Raw genomic sequence first — 16,177 nt, forward strand, 5'->3', positions numbered from 1 at the left:
TGCAATGGTCCCGTGGCTGGTGGCCCTGGCACGGCCCCGTGGTGTCCCCACAGCACCAGGGGTGTGTGGTGACTGAGCTGAAAAGAGAGAGAAAGGACAGCAGCACACACGGAGCTCTTTAGGGGAAAAAGGCCAATTTATTGTACAGACAGCCCGGATTTAAAGTGTGTCAGTGCAGCCAGGACAGGACAGGAGCTCATGGGACAATTGGGAAAAACATCCTTGGGACAGCACCTCAGGATGTGTCCCACGGGAAAGACACCAGGGGTTAATGTTGGTGATGAATTCCACTCTGTTTGTCACCGTGTTGTCACCCTGGGAGACTCCTCCCTAACTGAAGCTGCAGTCAGCTTGTCAGCCTGGGAATGGAGCTGAGAGTCAGGAGAAATCCAGGCCTGGAGAGAATTTCCAAGCTGGAATTCCCCAGCTCTGTGAATGTGTGTGTCCACAGCGGTGCCTTGTTGGGAATACCCAAAACCAGAGGGCAGGCAGAATTAAAGGAATAAAAAGCGTATTTGTATTTATTGAAGGGCCTCCAGGTGTGTTTAGGGCAAACAAAACCCTCAGGGCTGCACCCAAAATGGACCACGGGTTTGCACACTTTGATAAGTTTGGTCCATTTGCATATTGGGGATTAATTTTTCAATTACAGCTTCAGGTAATGAAGTAATTAACCTTCAGTTTGCTCACCCTTCAATTCACTTTTGTTTACATTTCTCAGGGCCTGAGGCAGTGAGGTGTCCTTGATTCCCAGGCCTGGAGAGGAATTGTTGTGTCTGCCCAAAATGGGAAAGCAGCAGCCAGCACTGAATATGGAGTTTGGAGTTATACACTAAAAAAATTGCAGGATTATAAATGCATAAAAAACAGAAAAGCTGAAATCCTAAGGCAACACTGAGATGAACCTTCCTGTTGTCTCTGTGTGGGGAAAAGCCATTTTTCAGGGAGGGCTCTTCCAGCAGAGCATCCCTTGGGATAACTCCGTGAGTCACAGCAGGGTTTGGTGCTTTAAAGCTCAGTCCCTGCTCAGGGTTGGTGCTCAGGGCAGAGCTGGGGGTGCCCTCTGATGCCTAGGGGAGCTGGAACAGAGGCTGCTCACAGAGTTAAGGGGAATAAAATGGGTGTTTTATTTATGGAGAGGCCACACCCTACTGTCAGTGGCCCCTGCCTGGAAGCAAAGCAGAGGTTGGTCCCAAAATCTCACATTTTTCTAGGTTTTGGTTCATTTGCATGAACCCGCCCTCCTCTTTCAGGGTCTGAATTTTGGAGAAACTGTCCTTGAGTTCTCAACTGGACCGGGATTGTTTTGTCTTCATCACCCCAGCCCATCAGAAAAGCACACCCAAGGCAGAATAGAACAAACCTCAAACTGAAGGCATCACTCCTGCCCTTCCTGGGGTGAGCTGTGTCCCCAGGGCCGGGCCCACGGGACGTTTGCACCCTGTCCTGCCATGGCCTCGACTCCGTGAGCGTCTCCTCGCCAGTGTTTCTCACACTGTTCTTTGCAGGCTGTGGAGGAAGCCCCATTTCTGCACCTCTCTCTCTCTCTCTCTCTCCACCCCTCTTTCTCTCTCTCTCTTTTCTCTCTCTCCTCTCAGCAGTTTGAGTTGCCCTCCTTGCCGTCAGATGTGTCCGGGTGCTTTGTTGTGTCCGTGTCGGGTCTGTTGTCACCGTGGACGTTCCTCTGTGGAGCTGCCAGGAGGGGACAGGGGGTGGCCCCGGGGCCACTGCTGCTCCTCCAGCTCCAGTGGCTCAACAGGAGCCTCTGGAGAGGGGGGGGGAGGGTTCCCATCCCTCTCCAAAACTTCCAGGCTTGGGTTTGCCCGGGGCAGCCTTGCAGCTGGAGTAGCCCAGTTTTAGGAACAGGAAGCCAGGCTGTCTCGTGGTGGATGGCTCCAGGCTGGGATTCGAGGATTCCTGGCTCCCTGCTCTTCAATCTCCATCCCAATTTCTAACCTTCCCCTCCATCTCACCCCCTCAGTCCTTCCCTGGAGAGTATTTCCTGCAAGGCACTGCAGAGGTGGCACCAGGGGGAAATTTGGGACACTCATCGAGGGATTGGGGGCACTGGAACATCTCTGGGCTCATCCCAAAGCGCTTAGAGCCTGAAGAGACCCCAAAATCCGACCTAGAGGGTTTCTTACAGATGTGTGACCGAGTCACCTCTGAGGATCCCTTACCCATGGGCAGGGGGTTGGTGACAAAACCAGCCTGGAGAGAGGTGGCAGGGCCCTGGGACACGGAGCTTCCATGTGCTCGGACGTGTGTGTGGTCAGGAGTGGTTTCTTGTCCTGGGATTTCTCTCTCTCGCTCTCTCTGCCACCGCCATCCTCCTCAGTGGTGTCCTCCAGGCTGCTCCGGGTCTCTCACCTGTTCACACCTGGTGTCTTCTTCTTCTTTTGCCCCCCCCGGGCTGTAGCTAAAACTCAGGATGGTGTGGCCTTAGAGATCCAGCCCCTGAAGAGCCAGGAGGGGGTGGAGAACGAGGAGAAGGAGAAGAAGAAGGTGAAAGTGCCCAAGAAGGAGAAGTCGGTGCTGCAGGGGAAGCTCACACGCCTGGCCGTGCAGATTGGGAAGGCAGGTGAGTGACAGTGACAGTGAGCCCTGAGCTGCTCTGGTAGGGCTGTCCCTGTCCCCTCACCTCATCTTTGTCCCCATCCCCAGTGTCCCCAGAGCTGCTGGGGCAGGGCTGACCCTGTCCCCTGTGTCCCCTCACCTCGTCCATGTCCCCAGTGACCCCAGAGCTGCTGGGGCAGGGCTGACCCTGTCCCCTGTGTCCCCTCACCTCGTCCCTGTCCCCAGTGACCCCAGAGCTGCTGGGGCAGGGCTGTGACTGTCCCCTGTGTCCCCTCACCTCGTCCTTGTCTCCATCCCCAGTGTCCCCAGAGCTGGTAGGGAAGGGCTGTGCCTGTCCCCTCACCTCGTCCTGTCCCCTCTGTCCCCTTACCTCATCCTTGTTCCTGTCCCCTGAGCTGGACAGGGTTGACCCTGTCCCCTGTGTCCCCTCACCTGCTGGGATAGGGCTGTGACTGTCCCTTCTGTCACCTCTCCTTGTCCTGTCCCCTGTGATCCCAGAGCTGCTGGGGCAGGGCTGTCCCTGTCCCCTGTGTCCCCTCGCCTTGTCTTGTCCCCAGTGACCACAGAGATGCTGGGGTAGGGCTGTCCCTGTCCTCAGTGTCCTCTCATCTCGTTTTTCTCCCTGTCCCCCGTGTTCCCAGAGCTGATGGGATAGGGCTGTCCCTGTCCCCTGTGTCCCCTCACCTTGTCCTGTTCCCAGTGTCCCCAGAACTGCTGGGGCAGGGCTGTCCCTGTCCCCTGTGTGCCCTCACTTCATCCTAACCCTGTGACCCCAGAACTGCTGGGAAAGGGGCTGTCCCTGTCCTCAGTGTCCCCTCACCTCGTTCTTGTCCCTGTCCCCCGTGTCCCCTCACCTTGTCCTGTCCCCCGTGTCCCCTCACCTGGCTCTCATCCCCAGGCCTGATCATGTCGGCCATCACCGTCATCATCCTGGTGCTCTACTTCGTCATCGACACCTTTGGGGTGCAGAAGCGGCCCTGGCTGGCCGAGTGCACCCCCATCTACATCCAGTACTTCGTCAAGTTCTTCATCATCGGTGTCACCGTGCTGGTGGTGGCCGTGCCCGAGGGGCTCCCGCTGGCCGTCACCATCTCGCTGGCTTACTCTGTCAAGGTGAGGCAGGGCAGGAGGGCTCGGGGGGGGGTTTAAGCTGGGCTTTGCAGCACTCAGGAGAGCTTTGTCACCAGTCTCTGTTTCCCCCCAGAGCCAGGGTTGATGCAAACACGGTTGAGGTGATTCTCGTGTTCGGGTTTGGGTGTTTCTTGTATTTTATCAGAAATTACAGAAAGTGGGGCAGCACCTCCAGCTCCTTGCTAGAAATGGGGGGAAAAAATGGCCCCAGCTGAGGCTGCTTCAAGGCCTTTTAAAGCCAAACAAACCAATAAAAGTTTAACACCTCCATTATTGATCCTTTAACCCAATAATAGATTCTTAGAGTGACATTGACTGACCAACCAAAGGTCACTGCCTGAGTTCTGTGGAGAAAACTGAAAAAGAAGATGAACAAAGAGAAAGACACCACCCAAAATTCTCCATCTTGTCCCATACCCACCACTATTGTGTAAAAACCTCAAATTTAAAACCCATCACCAAGTGAAAACACACACACAGCTAACCTGTAGCTGTGGAAAGGGGTATTAACCCTTTAGGTGCAGCAGAAATAAAACACAGCTACGTGGTTACCCTTCAGGATAGGAGGGAGACAAGTTTTATTTAGAAACCCCCGTGCTGAAGTACAGTTTTTTCCAAAATTTAAAAGACAGGGTGAATCTGATTGGTGCAGAGAGAAGACACCCCTCTGCCAGGCCTGGCCACACACTGAAACAGGTGTTTTATTTTTGTTATTAATTCCATTCTGTTGTTTTCACCAGCTTATCATCCTGGGAGAATTGCTCCCCAGCTAAAGCTAAAACCAGTTTATCATTCTGAGAGCAGAGCCGAGAAGCTCTGGCCTGGAATATTTTCCAGGCTGCCACTGATGCCTCGAGGAGCTGGAACAGAGGCTACACACAGAGTTAAGGAGAATAAAATGAGTATTTATTTATTTATTGAGAGGCCTACAAAAGCCACACCCTGGCAATATCAGTGGCCCTTACCTGGATGGCTCCAAGATGGAAACAAAAGGAGGGGTTGGTCCCAAAATCTCACATTTTTATAGGTTTTGGTTCATTTGCATGAACCCACCCTCCTCTTTCCACCTTGTTTGTGCTCAGGGCCTGAAGTTTGGAGAAACTGTCCTTGAGTTCTCAACTGGAATGGGATTGTTTTGTCTTCATCACCCCAGCACATCAGAAAAGCACATCCAAGGAGAATAAAACTTAAAGTTTAAGGCATCACCATCCTCCCAGCTTTCTCATGTGTGTGTCCACACTAACCTGTTGGGAAGGATGAATTAGGGAAACCTGATAAATACGAGGGCCTAGCAAAAGACTTGGAGAATATGGAAAATATAAGTGAAATAGAAATGAGAGCAATTTTTGACTGTGTGGCTGAAAGCAACTGAATGCCTGAAGGCTCCTTTGGTTAGATAATGTTGGATGCTGAGAATACCAAAAATCAAACAGACATCCTCCCTAGGCACGGCAGGAAGGGTCCCAGATAAAATTTAGAGATGAGAAAAGCAGTAAAACACGGTGATACAGTGATTCCTATAGGTTGCATGCAAATGTTAGAGAATTTGTATCTTAGATTGGTTAATGGAAATTAAAATATTCAACATAGAATAAGATTTATTGTATTGTAAATGGGAAAATTTCTCTCCTTGTTCTTACTTTTTAAGCTCTCTTACTCTCTCCTCTCACTCTTGCTCTGTCCCTCTCTCTCTGTCCTGCTCTGAGCTGTGGCTGCAGTTCCAGCAGGGCCTCATATAAACCCAAACCCTACAAAACAAACTGCAAAAATCAAGACCAGAACACGGAGAGCACCTGAGTTTGTCCCGACCATCCCCACGAAATAAATCCTACACTAACCCACCGCCCATTTATGATTTTATCTCATCACTCACATTTACAAGCCTCCTCCAAGGTCTCCGGTGCCGAGCTGTGTTTTCCAAAGGAGCGGGGGGGGCGATCTGGAAGCACAGCAACCCCTCTCCAGATTGCTGAACACCCCAAACCCCCCATCTGTTTGCAGAAAATGATGAAGGACAACAACCTGGTGAGGCACCTGGACGCGTGTGAGACCATGGGCAACGCCACGGCCATCTGCTCGGACAAGACGGGCACGCTGACCATGAACCGCATGACGGTGGTGCAGGCCTTCGTGGGGGACACTCATTTCCGCCAGATCCCCGACCCCGAGGCCATCCTGCCCAAAATCCTCGACCTCATCGTGCACGGCGTGGCCATCAACTCGGCCTACACCTCCAAAATCCTGGTGAGGCGCCGCGCTTCGTCCCGCACGGGGGTGGCACCGGGGATGGCACGGGGATGGCACGGCTTCTCCTGCTTTGGGAATGGGTTTGGCACTGCTTCTCCTGCTTTTGGCATGGCTTTTCCTGCTTTTGGCATGGCTTTTCCTGCTTTTGGCATGGCTTTTCCTGCTTTTGGCAGGGCTTCTGCCTTTGGCACGGGGTTGGCACAGTTTTTCCTGCTTTTGGCACGGCTTTTCCTGCTTTTGGCATGGGTTTGGCACAACTTCTCCTGCTTTTGGCATGGGTTTGGCACGGCTTTTCCTGCTTTTGGCATGGGTTTGGCACAGCTCTTCCTGCTTTTGGCATGGGTTTGGCACAGCTCTTCCTGCTTTTGGCACAGCTTCTCCTGCTTTTGACACAACTTTTCCTGCTTTTGTCACGGCTTTTCCTGCTTTTGGCACAAGTTTTCCTACTTTTACTGTGGCTTTCCTGCTTTTGCCACGGGTTTGGCACAGCTTTTCCTGCTTTCAGCACAGCTTTTCCTGCTTTCAGCACAGCTTTTTCCTGCTTTTACCACATTTTCCTGCCTTTGGCAGGGTTTTCCCATCCTTTTGGCACAGCTTTTCCTGCTTTTTGCAGGGCTTTTCCTGCTTTTACCACGGATTTTCCTACTTTTGGCAGGATTTTTTCATCCTTTTGCCATGGCTTTTCCTTCTTTTGCCATGGCTTTTCCTGCTTTTGCTGCTTTGGGCAGAACTTTTCCTGCTTTTGGCACGGGTTTGGCATGAATTTCCCTGCTTTTCCCGCTGTGTTTTTCCTGCTTTTAGCACGGATTTTCCATCCTTTTTGCAGCCTCCAGAGAAGGAAGGGGGGCTGCCCCGCCAGGTGGGCAACAAGACCGAGTGTGCCCTGCTGGGCTTCGTGCTGGACCTGAAGCAGGATTACCAGGCCGTGAGGAACGAGGTGCCCGAGGAGAAGCTTTACAAAGTTTACACCTTCAACTCCGTGCGCAAATCCATGAGCACCGTGCTCAGGAGCAGCGGCGGCGGCTTCCGCATGTACAGCAAGGGCGCCTCCGAGATCATCCTGCGCAAGTAAATCCTGCTCCTGCCCCCCCTGCCCTGGGATCGCCGGGATCTGCTGTGCCCACGGGGCGGGGATGGATGGTGGGAGGTGCCCATGGGGCAGGGATGGAGGGTGGGAGGTGCCCGTGGGGCGGGGAGGGATGGTGGGAGGTGCCCATGGGGCAGGGATGGATGGTGGGAGATGCCCATGGGGCAGGGATGGATGGTGGGAGGTGCCCATGGGGCGGGGATGGAGGGTGGGAGGTGTCCATGGGGCAGGGATGGATGGTGGGAGGTGCCCATGGGGCAGGGATGGAGGGTGGGAGGTGCCCATGGGGCAGGGATGGAGGGTGGGAGGTGCCCATGGGGCAGGCAGGGATGGTGGGAGGTGCCCATGGGGTTTTTGGGGGGTTTAGGGAAGCTGGAGGGGGCTGTGGAAGGGGAACGTGCCCCTTTTTGTGGATGGGGTTGCAGGAATGTGCTGAGTATTTTTTGGGTGGGTTTGGGGAAGCTGGAAGGAGCTGTGGAAAAGGGAACAGCCCCTTTTTGTGGTGCCAGGATTGTGCCACTGCCTCACCTCCCACTCCCTCCTCAGGTGCACCAAGATCCTGGACAAGAACGGGGAGCCCCGGCTGTTCAAGGTGAAGGACAGGGACGAGATGGTGAAGAAGGTGATCGAGCCCATGGCCTGCCACGGGCTCAGGACCATCTGCCTGGCATTCCGGGACTTCCCTGCCGACACAGAGCCCGACTGGGACAGCGAGAACGAGATCCTGTCAGACCTGACCTGCATTGCTGTGGTGGGGATTGAGGATCCTGTAAGGCCTGAGGTACCAAATCCCCCCTGTCCTGTGCTGATCCCGGCCCTATTCCTGCTGCTCGGGGCCATGATCCCTTCAGGAATTCCAGCATTCCCTCTGTGCCCATCCCCGATGTGCCCCCAGCTCCCTGCTGCAGGTGTTTCTCTCCCATTTTTGGACTAAACAACACCATGGCAGCATGTTCCCACCCGAAATTCCCAATTTTTGGGTTCTGTGCTGCTCCAGGCTGCGCCAAAGGTGGATGGAAACAGCCAGGAAGAATCCCTGAGCTCCTGGAGCTGGTTTTTCTGAGCTGTCTGCTGGGCTAATGCAATAATTCCCTCTGTTCCTGCCTCTGGATTGCAGTTTGGAGCTCCCCCCCTGCTCTGCTGCTCCCTGATGAGATATTCTGGGATCTGGCAATCTGGGAATTGCATTACAGATCCCTGGCTGCAGCGGCTCTGGAGGCTCCTGATTCGATTTGCTCATTCCTCACTCAAACATCCTCTCTCCCCTCAGTGCTCCCTGATGGATAAAGCCATTGGTGGGGTGGGAGAGGAGGAAATCCCTGTTTTTTATGGATGGGCACCCAGGGGAGGTGACAGTGAGGTGACAGCGAGGTCCCTTCCCCTTGGGGTGGCAGTTGCAGCTCCCTCTCCCCCCTCCAGAGCCTTTTCCAGATCCTTTCGGGAACAAGGAGCTGCCACATTCCCGGAATTCCCAGTGCCACCCCCGTCCCTGTCCCCAGGTGCCCGATGCCATCCTGAAGTGCCAGCGCGCCGGCATCACCGTGCGCATGGTGACAGGGGACAACATCAACACTGCCCGTGCCATCGCCACCAAGTGTGGCATCCTGCTGCCCGGGGAGGACTTCCTGTGCCTGGAGGGGAAGGAATTCAACAGGCTCATCCGAAACGAGAAGGGAGAGGTGGGGCAGGGCCGGGGAGGCGCCTCCAGCAGCACAAAGAGAAAATCGCCATGGGTGTCCCAAAATCCCCCTGGGTGTCCCAAAATCGCCATGGGTGTCCCAAAATCATGATGGGTGTCCCAAAATCCTGATGGGTGTCCCAAAATCCTGATGGGTGTCCCAAATCCTCATGGGTGTCCCAAAATCCTGATGGGTGTCCCAAAATCCCCATGGGTGTTCCAAATTCTGATGGGTGTCCCAAAATCCCCCTGGGTGTTCCAAATTCTGATGGGTGTCCCAAAATCCCCCTGGGTGTCCCAAATCCTGATGGGTGTCCCAAAATCCCCATGGGTGTCCCAAATCCCCATGGGTGTCCCAAATCCCCATGGGTGTCCCAAATCCTCATGGGTGTCCCAAAATCCCCCTGGGTGTCCCAAATCCTGTTGGGTGTCCCAAATCCCCATGGGTGTCCCAAAATCCTGATGGGTGTCCCAAATTCCCATGGGTGTCCCAAATCCTGATGGGTGTCCCAAAATCCCCATGGGTGTCCCAAAATCCTGATGGGTGTCCCAAATTCCCATGGGTGTCCCAAATCCTGATGGGTGTCCCAAAATCCTCATGGGTGTCCCAAAATCCCCCTGGGTGTCCCAAAATCCTGAAGGGTGTCCCAAATCATGATGGGTTTTCAGAATCCTGATGGATTTCCCACATCCTGATGGCTGTCCTAAATCCTAATGGGTTTTTCAGATCCTGCTGGGTTTTCCAAGTCCTGTTGGGTTTCCCAAATCCTCCTGGGTTTTCAGAATCCTGGTGGATTTTACAAATCTTACTGGGTTTCCCAAATCCCACTGATTTTCCCAAACCCCGCTGGGTTTTCAGAATCCTGATGGATTTTACAAATCTTACTGGGTTTCCCAAATCCCACTGATTTTCCCAAACCCTGCTGGGTTTTCCCCTTCTCCCTGCACAGGGAAGCTGCTGGGATGCTCAGCAGTGCTTGGGGTGAAGCCACTGCCCTGCCCTGCTTGGGATTCACTCTCTGGTGGGACAGGAAATTCCTGGAGGGAATTCACCTCCCTTTTTTTTTCCCCTGGTCCTGCAGGTGGAGCAGGAGCAGCTGGACAAGATCTGGCCCAAGCTGAGGGTGCTGGCACGTTCCTCACCCACGGACAAGCACACCCTGGTGAAAGGTGGGCACTGCCCCTCCCCAGGGCTCATCCCTGGCATTTTTCCAGCCTGATGGAGCTTTTCCCCTTTCCCATTTTTATTTTCCTTTTTGATTTTTTTTTTTTTCCAATTTCTCGTTCCCATCGCAGGAATCATCGACAGCACCGTGGGTGACCAGAGGCAGGTGGTGGCCGTGACAGGGGATGGGACCAACGATGGCCCAGCCCTGAAGAAAGCAGATGTTGGGTTTGCCATGGTAGGGCCGGTTTTGGGGTTTGCCTTTGCTCTGTGGGGTCGCTGGGCTGTGCTGAGTGGGTTTTGGGTGGGTTTGGGAAGGGTGCAGGGGGTTGTGGAAGGGGGAATGTGCCCCTTTTTAGTGGATGGGGTGACAGGAATGTGCCAAATTTTTTGGGGTGCATTTAGGAAGTCTGGAGGAGGGGGGCGTGTCCCTTCTATAGATGGGGTGACAGCAATGTGCTGAGCGTTTTTTGGGGGGGATTTAGGAAATCTGGAGGGGGCTGTGGAAAAGGGGAATGTGCCCCTTTAGTGGATGGGGTGTCAGGAATGTGCCGAGTGTTTTTTTGGGTTCATTTAGAGGGGGGATGTGTCCCTTCTATGGATGGGGTTCCAGGAATGTGCTGAGTATTTTTTGGGTGGGTTTGGGAAAGCTGGAAGGAGCTGTGGGAGGGGAATGCCCCCATTTTTGTGCACGGGGTGCCAGGAATGTGCCGAGTGTTTTTTTTTTGGGGGGGGATGTTTCCACTGGAATCGTTTCCACGCCATGGAAACTTTTCCAAATCTCTAGGACGGCCTAAAAACCCAAAAAGAGAATTTTCTTAGGATGTTTGATCTGAGTCTGAGCTGCACAGGACTGTGAGCAAGGGGTTGGGAATTCCTTGGAGGTCCCAGAGCAGGGACCTGCCCTTTCCTGGTGTTTCTTCCATAATTTGGTTTTCCTTGCAGCTCTTCACCCCAATTCCAGGCACAGTGATGGATCAGGCTTTGGGAATTTATTTCTGGTGGAAAACTCCATTTTGATGCTTTTCTATCCTGTCTGAAAGGAGCAGGGAAATAAACCTGTTGTGTTTAACAGGTTCCCTGTGGATTAATTTTAGGGATGTGAGCAGGAGCTGGATGGGGAGGAGGCTGCACAGGGAATTTTGAGCAAACGATTTTTGGGAAATGTTTTTAGGAACGTGTTGAGCATCCAAATGCAATTCCAGAACCTTTAGGACGAGCAGGGAAGGTTCCCCTAAACCCCATGCCCTGCAGCAGGCAGGGATTTCCCCTTTGAGGTGGGATTGGGATCTGGGATAATCCGGGAAAACGCCGGGGAAAGGGAATGGGCTTTGGGAACAGCTTGGAATTCCTGCATGGAATTCCTGCATGGAATTCCTGGGGGGCGAGCGCCTCTCTGTGCCAGCACCGGGAAACGCAGCCCTGCAGATTTTTGGGAAGACTGGAGAGATTTTTTTTGGAAAGTCTGGAGATTTTTTGGGAAGTCTGGAGATTTTTTTTTTGGGAAGCTGCAGGGCCGCTCTCACCCCGGGGCAGGGCAGGAACCTCTGGGCTCAGTTCTCCTCCTTTGGGCCACCAGCCCGGGATGGAGCCATTCCCTGCCCTGAGCAGGGAGCTGCTTTCCAGCTGTTTTCCAGCTGTTTCCTGTCTTTTTTTCCTGGCTGTTTCCTGGCTGTTTTCCAAGCCATTTTCCTGGCTTTTTTCTGTTTCCCAGCTGTGTCCCAGCTGTTTTATGGCTGTTTCCCAACCATTTTCCAGCTGTTTTCCACCTGTTTCCTGGTTGGTTTGTTTGTTTGTTTTTTTCTGGCTGTTTTCCAGCTGTGTCCCAGCTGTTTCCTGGCCATTTCCTGGCTGTTTCCCAGCCTTTTTCCAGTTGTTTCCCAGCTGTGCCCCAGCCATTTTCCAGGGTTTTTTTTCCAACTACATCCTGGCCATTTCCCAGCTGTTTCCTGGCTTTTTTTTCTGACTGTTTCCCATCTGACTGTTTCCCAGCCATTTCCCAGCTGTTTCCCAACCATTTTCCAGTTGTTTCCCAGCTGTTTCCTGGCTTTTTTTTCTGACTGTTTCCCAGCTGGCTGTTTCCCAGCTTTTTTCCACCTGTTTCCTGTTTGTTTTTTTTTGCTGGCTGTTTCCCAGCCATTTTCCAGTTGTTTCCCAGCTGTGTCCCAGCTGTTTCCCAGCTGTTTCCTGGCTTTTTTTCTGACTGTTTCCCAGCTGGCTGTTTCCCAGCCATTTTCCAGCTGTTTTCCAGCTTTTTCCCACCTGTTTCCTGTTTTTTTTTTCTGGCTGTTTCCCAGCTGTTTCCCAGCCATTCTCCAGCTGTTTCCTGGCCATTTCCTGGCTGTTTCCCAGCCGTTTCCCAGCCGTTTCCCAGCCGTTTCCCAGCTGTTTCCCAGCCGTTTCCCAGCTGTTTCCCAGCTGTTTCCCAGCTTCTCTGCCCCACGGCTCTGTCTGGGAAAAAGCTGAGCCTGTCCTTGAAGTTTCTCGAGCTCTGCTGCCCCGGCCAAACACAGCCTGGCAGCAGCCCCAGGGCATTTCCTGCTGGGAGCAGTTCTGGGAAGCAGCAGAGCCAGGCAGGGACTGTCACTCAGGCCTGGCTTTGTCCCCAAGGGCATTGCTGGCACGGACGTGGCCAAGGAGGCGTCTGACATCATCCTGACCGACGACAACTTCACCAGCATCGTCAAGGCCGTCATGTGGGGCCGCAACGTCTACGACAGCATCTCCAAATTCCTGCAGTTCCAGCTCACCGTCAACGTGGTGGCCGTGATCGTGGCCTTCACCGGGGCCTGCATCACACAGGTGAGCTCACCTGGGCAGGTGGGACATGGGGAAAGTGTCATTGTGGTCTTTACCGGGGCCTGCATCACACAGGTGAGCTCACCTGGGCAGGTGGGACATGGGGGAGGTCTCACCTGGGGGGCTGGGACATGGGGGAGGTGTGATTCTGGAGTTGTTTTCAGGAGGAGAACGAACCCAAGATTGACACAGGGTGGATTTTTTGGCAGGACTCTGCCCTGAAGGCCGTGCAAGGAACTTAGAGAAAAGGGGAAGTGTTTTTAGGAAGGTGTTAAACACCCAAGAATGATTCTAGAGAGGTTCTCAGGAGGAGAGTGAAACAAAGAGTGACACAGGGTGGATTTTTTGGCAGGACCTCTCCCCGAAAGCCGTGCAGGGAACTTGCAGAGATATTTGGGGAGTGGTCTAGGAAGCTGTTAAATACTCCAGAGCCATTCTGGAGTTCTCTTCAGGAGGAGAGTGAACCCAAGAGTGACACAGGGTGGATTTTTTGGCAGGACTCTTCCCTGAAGGCCGTGCAGGGAACTTGGAGAAATATTTGGGAAATGTTTTTAGGAAAGTGTTAGATACCCAAGAATGATTCTAGAGAGGTTTTCAGGAGGAGAGTGAAGCAAAGAGGGAAGAAGGTTGATTTTTTTGCAGGACTCTTCCCTGAAGGCCGTGCAGGGAGCTTACAGAAATATTTGAGGAGTATTTTTAGGAAGATGTTGCCCAGAGCCTTTCTGGAGTTCTCTGCAGGAGGAGAGTGAAACAAAGAGTGACACAGGGTGGATTTTTTGGCAGGACCCTCCCCTGAAGGGAACTTGGAGAAATATATGGGAAGTGTTTTTAGGAAAGCATTAAATATCCCAGAGCAATCCTGGAGAGGTTTTCAGGAGGAAAGTGAAACAAAGAGTGACACTGGGTGGATTTTTTGGCAGGACTCTCCCCTGAAGGCCGTGCAGGGAACTTGGAGAAAAGGGGAAATGTTTGAGGAGTGTTTTTAGGAAAGCGTTAAATATCCCGGAGCAATCCTGGAGAGGTTTTCAGGAGGACAGCGAACCCAGGGGTGACACGGGGGTGGATTTTTTTTGGCAGGACTCTCCCCTGAAGGCCGTGCAGATGCTGTGGGTGAACCTGATCATGGACACGTTCGCCTCGCTGGCCTTGGCCACGGAGCCGCCGTCGGAGTCGCTGCTGCTGCGCAAACCCTACGGGAGGAACAAACCGCTCATCTCCCGCACCATGATGAAAAACATCCTGGGCCACGCCGTCTACCAGCTCACCATCATCTTCACCCTGCTCTTCGCTGGTGAGCACGTGGGGAGTGTGGGGAGAGGGGAAGGGGAGAGGGAGAAGGAAAGGGAAAGGGGAAAATGAGAAAGGGAAAGGGAAAAGGCAAGGGGAAGGAGAAAAGGGAAAGGAGAAGAGGGAAGGGAAGGGAAGGGAAGGGAAGGGAAGGAAAGGAAAGGAAAGGAAAGGAAAGGAAAGGAAAGGAAAGGAAAGGAAAGGAAAGGAAAGGAAAGGAAAGGAAAGGAAAGGAAAGGAAAGGAAAGGAAAGGAAAGGAAAGGAAAGGAAAGGAGAAAGGAAAAGGAGAAAAGGAAAGGGAAAGAAGAAAAGGTAAGGGGAAGGAAAAGAGAAATGGAAAGGAAATGAGAAAAGGAAAAAAGGAAAAGAGAAAAGGAAATGAGAAAAGGAAAAAAGGAAAAGAGAAAAGGAAAGAGAGAGAAAAGGAAAGGGAAAGGAAAAGGAGGAAAGGGAAGGAAAGGAAAAGGAAAAGGGCAGAGTCCCCTCCCTACCCTCAGCCCAGAGAATTCACAGAATCCCAGGGTTCAAGAGCCCTTCAAGATCCAACCCGGCCCAGCACCTGCACTAACCCAGGCACCCAGTGCCACATCCAGGCTTTTTTAAACACATCCAGGGATGGTGACTCCACCACCTCCCCGGGCAGACAATTCCAGAATTTTATCACTCTTCCCATGTAAAACATTTTCCTAACATCCAGCCTGAATTTCCCGTGGTGCAGTTTGAGTCTGTGTCTTATTTCTGTCAGTGCTGCCTGGAGAGAGACCAACCCCAGCTGAGCACAGCCACCTTTCAGGGAGGTGTAAGAGTGAGAAAATCACCCCTGAGTCTCCTTTTCTCCAGGATAAACACCCGCAGCTCCCTCAGTTGTTCCTCACAGGGTTTGTGTTCCAATCCCCTCACCAGGCTCTTTGCCTCCCCTGGATGTGTTTGTGTGGTTACTGAGAGAGCAATGACAGGAACACACGTGGGCTTTTTTAGAGAGAAGAAGGCATTTATTGAGAGTACAATTTGTACTTTTATAGGATGTTCTGCAGAGTTAAGACAAGATAGTAGCTCATTGGATAATTGGGAAAACGTTTCTGGGACTGTAGTACGAGTCTTACAGTTGGTATTAGGTGTTAATTTAATGTTCTTAATTTTATTTTGACTAAATTATCATCCTGGGGGAAAGTTTTCCTAACTGGTGCTGAACAAGCTGTCAGCTTGGGAATGGATGTGGGAGAGAACCAGGAGAAACTCCAGCCTGGGAATGATTTTTTCCTGGCTGTAATTTTCCTAGGTCTCTACCAGAGTGTCTCAACGTGCTCCCTAAGCTGAAGGAAGGAGCAGCATCTCCCCCTCTGCTCTCTGTCACTGGGCTGTGCCTTTCCCTTTCCACACTTCAATGAGGCCTTTGAGTGTGGAGGGAGCAGAAAACATTCATGAAGAAGAAAGCAAATTGTAAAACCCTCAAAAGATTAAAAAAACCCCTGTAAAACAATAACTGTGGTGTATGTAGATAGGAGGCCTTCACAGAATAAACCATGGATTTGTGCCTTTCTGCATATCCCAATCTCTTCACCCCGCTGGTCTGAGAGCTCCCCACGAGCCAAAATTCCATCTGGGCAAGGTTAGGGAATTTGCTCTGTCACTGGGGGCTGCAGGAGCAGCCTCAGGGACCCCAAAGGGACCCCAAAAACCCCCTCAGTGACATTGGAGGAAGCCTGACAGTAGCTCAAAGCAAAGTAAAGCACGGCACCAAACACGGGGCACCAAATGTGAAGTTAGGATTTCTGGGCACTGTTAGGCACCCAATTTCAGGATGTTTTTCTTTCACGAGCTGAGCAGCTCATAGTTACTGTATTTATTGTAAAAGCACATCAATTTCAAAGGCAAAAACACAGTAAAGCAATGGAATAAAAGCAAGTGGCAAAATGCAATGGTAAAATGCAATGGTAAAATGCACTAGCTTTTCTTAATGCATGTTTTTATATAGAAACTTTCCAACTAGCCAAGACACAAACTCAGACTGCTACTTTTTAAATTATTAGAATTTTAGTTTTTTTAGCACTGGGTCTATTTTGTTCGAACTGAAAAATGTAAGCAATATTTTAAACTCTAACTCTGTTATGTCTGAAGCTAGCTTCTTGGAGCTTAAAACTTATTCTACATACTTGCTTGCTTGCTCACCTATACTGAAATTTAAACTTTCACTTTTGCTTTATG

The 16,177-nt window shown here is 52.1% G+C and overlaps 1 protein-coding gene across 4 annotated transcripts in view; it reads left to right on the top strand.

The window, feature by feature from the left end:
* The window catches only part of ATP2B4 (ATPase plasma membrane Ca2+ transporting 4), a 48,245-nt gene extending 32,739 nt beyond the window's left edge, over positions 1-15,506 (top strand). For 3 of the 4 annotated variants that reach the window (XM_088180354.1, XM_088180356.1, XM_088180355.1), the window contains exons 8-17: positions 2,420-2,581; positions 3,476-3,690; positions 5,710-5,952; positions 6,782-7,023; positions 7,589-7,823; positions 8,542-8,721; positions 9,803-9,890; positions 10,017-10,123; positions 12,496-12,687; positions 13,762-15,506. In XM_088180354.1, the coding sequence (XP_088036480.1) occupies positions 2,420-2,581; positions 3,476-3,690; positions 5,710-5,952; positions 6,782-7,023; positions 7,589-7,823; positions 8,542-8,721; positions 9,803-9,890; positions 10,017-10,123; positions 12,496-12,687; positions 13,762-14,043 (1,946 nt within the window). In that variant the 3' untranslated portion in view covers positions 14,044-15,506. Of the gene's footprint in view, positions 1-2,419; positions 2,582-3,475; positions 3,691-5,709; positions 5,953-6,781; positions 7,024-7,588; positions 7,824-8,541; positions 8,722-9,802; positions 9,891-10,016; positions 10,124-12,495; positions 12,688-13,604; positions 13,726-13,761 lie in introns of those variants that run through there. The other variant, XM_088180357.1, reaches the window with a different exon arrangement.
* The last annotated feature ends 671 nt before the right edge of the window (positions 15,507-16,177 follow it).

The sequence above is a fragment of the Sturnus vulgaris genome, chromosome 29 (assembly GCF_052056855.1).
Source record: "Sturnus vulgaris isolate bStuVul1 chromosome 29, bStuVul1.hap1, whole genome shotgun sequence".
Classification (NCBI taxonomy): Eukaryota; Metazoa; Chordata; class Aves; order Passeriformes; family Sturnidae; genus Sturnus; species Sturnus vulgaris.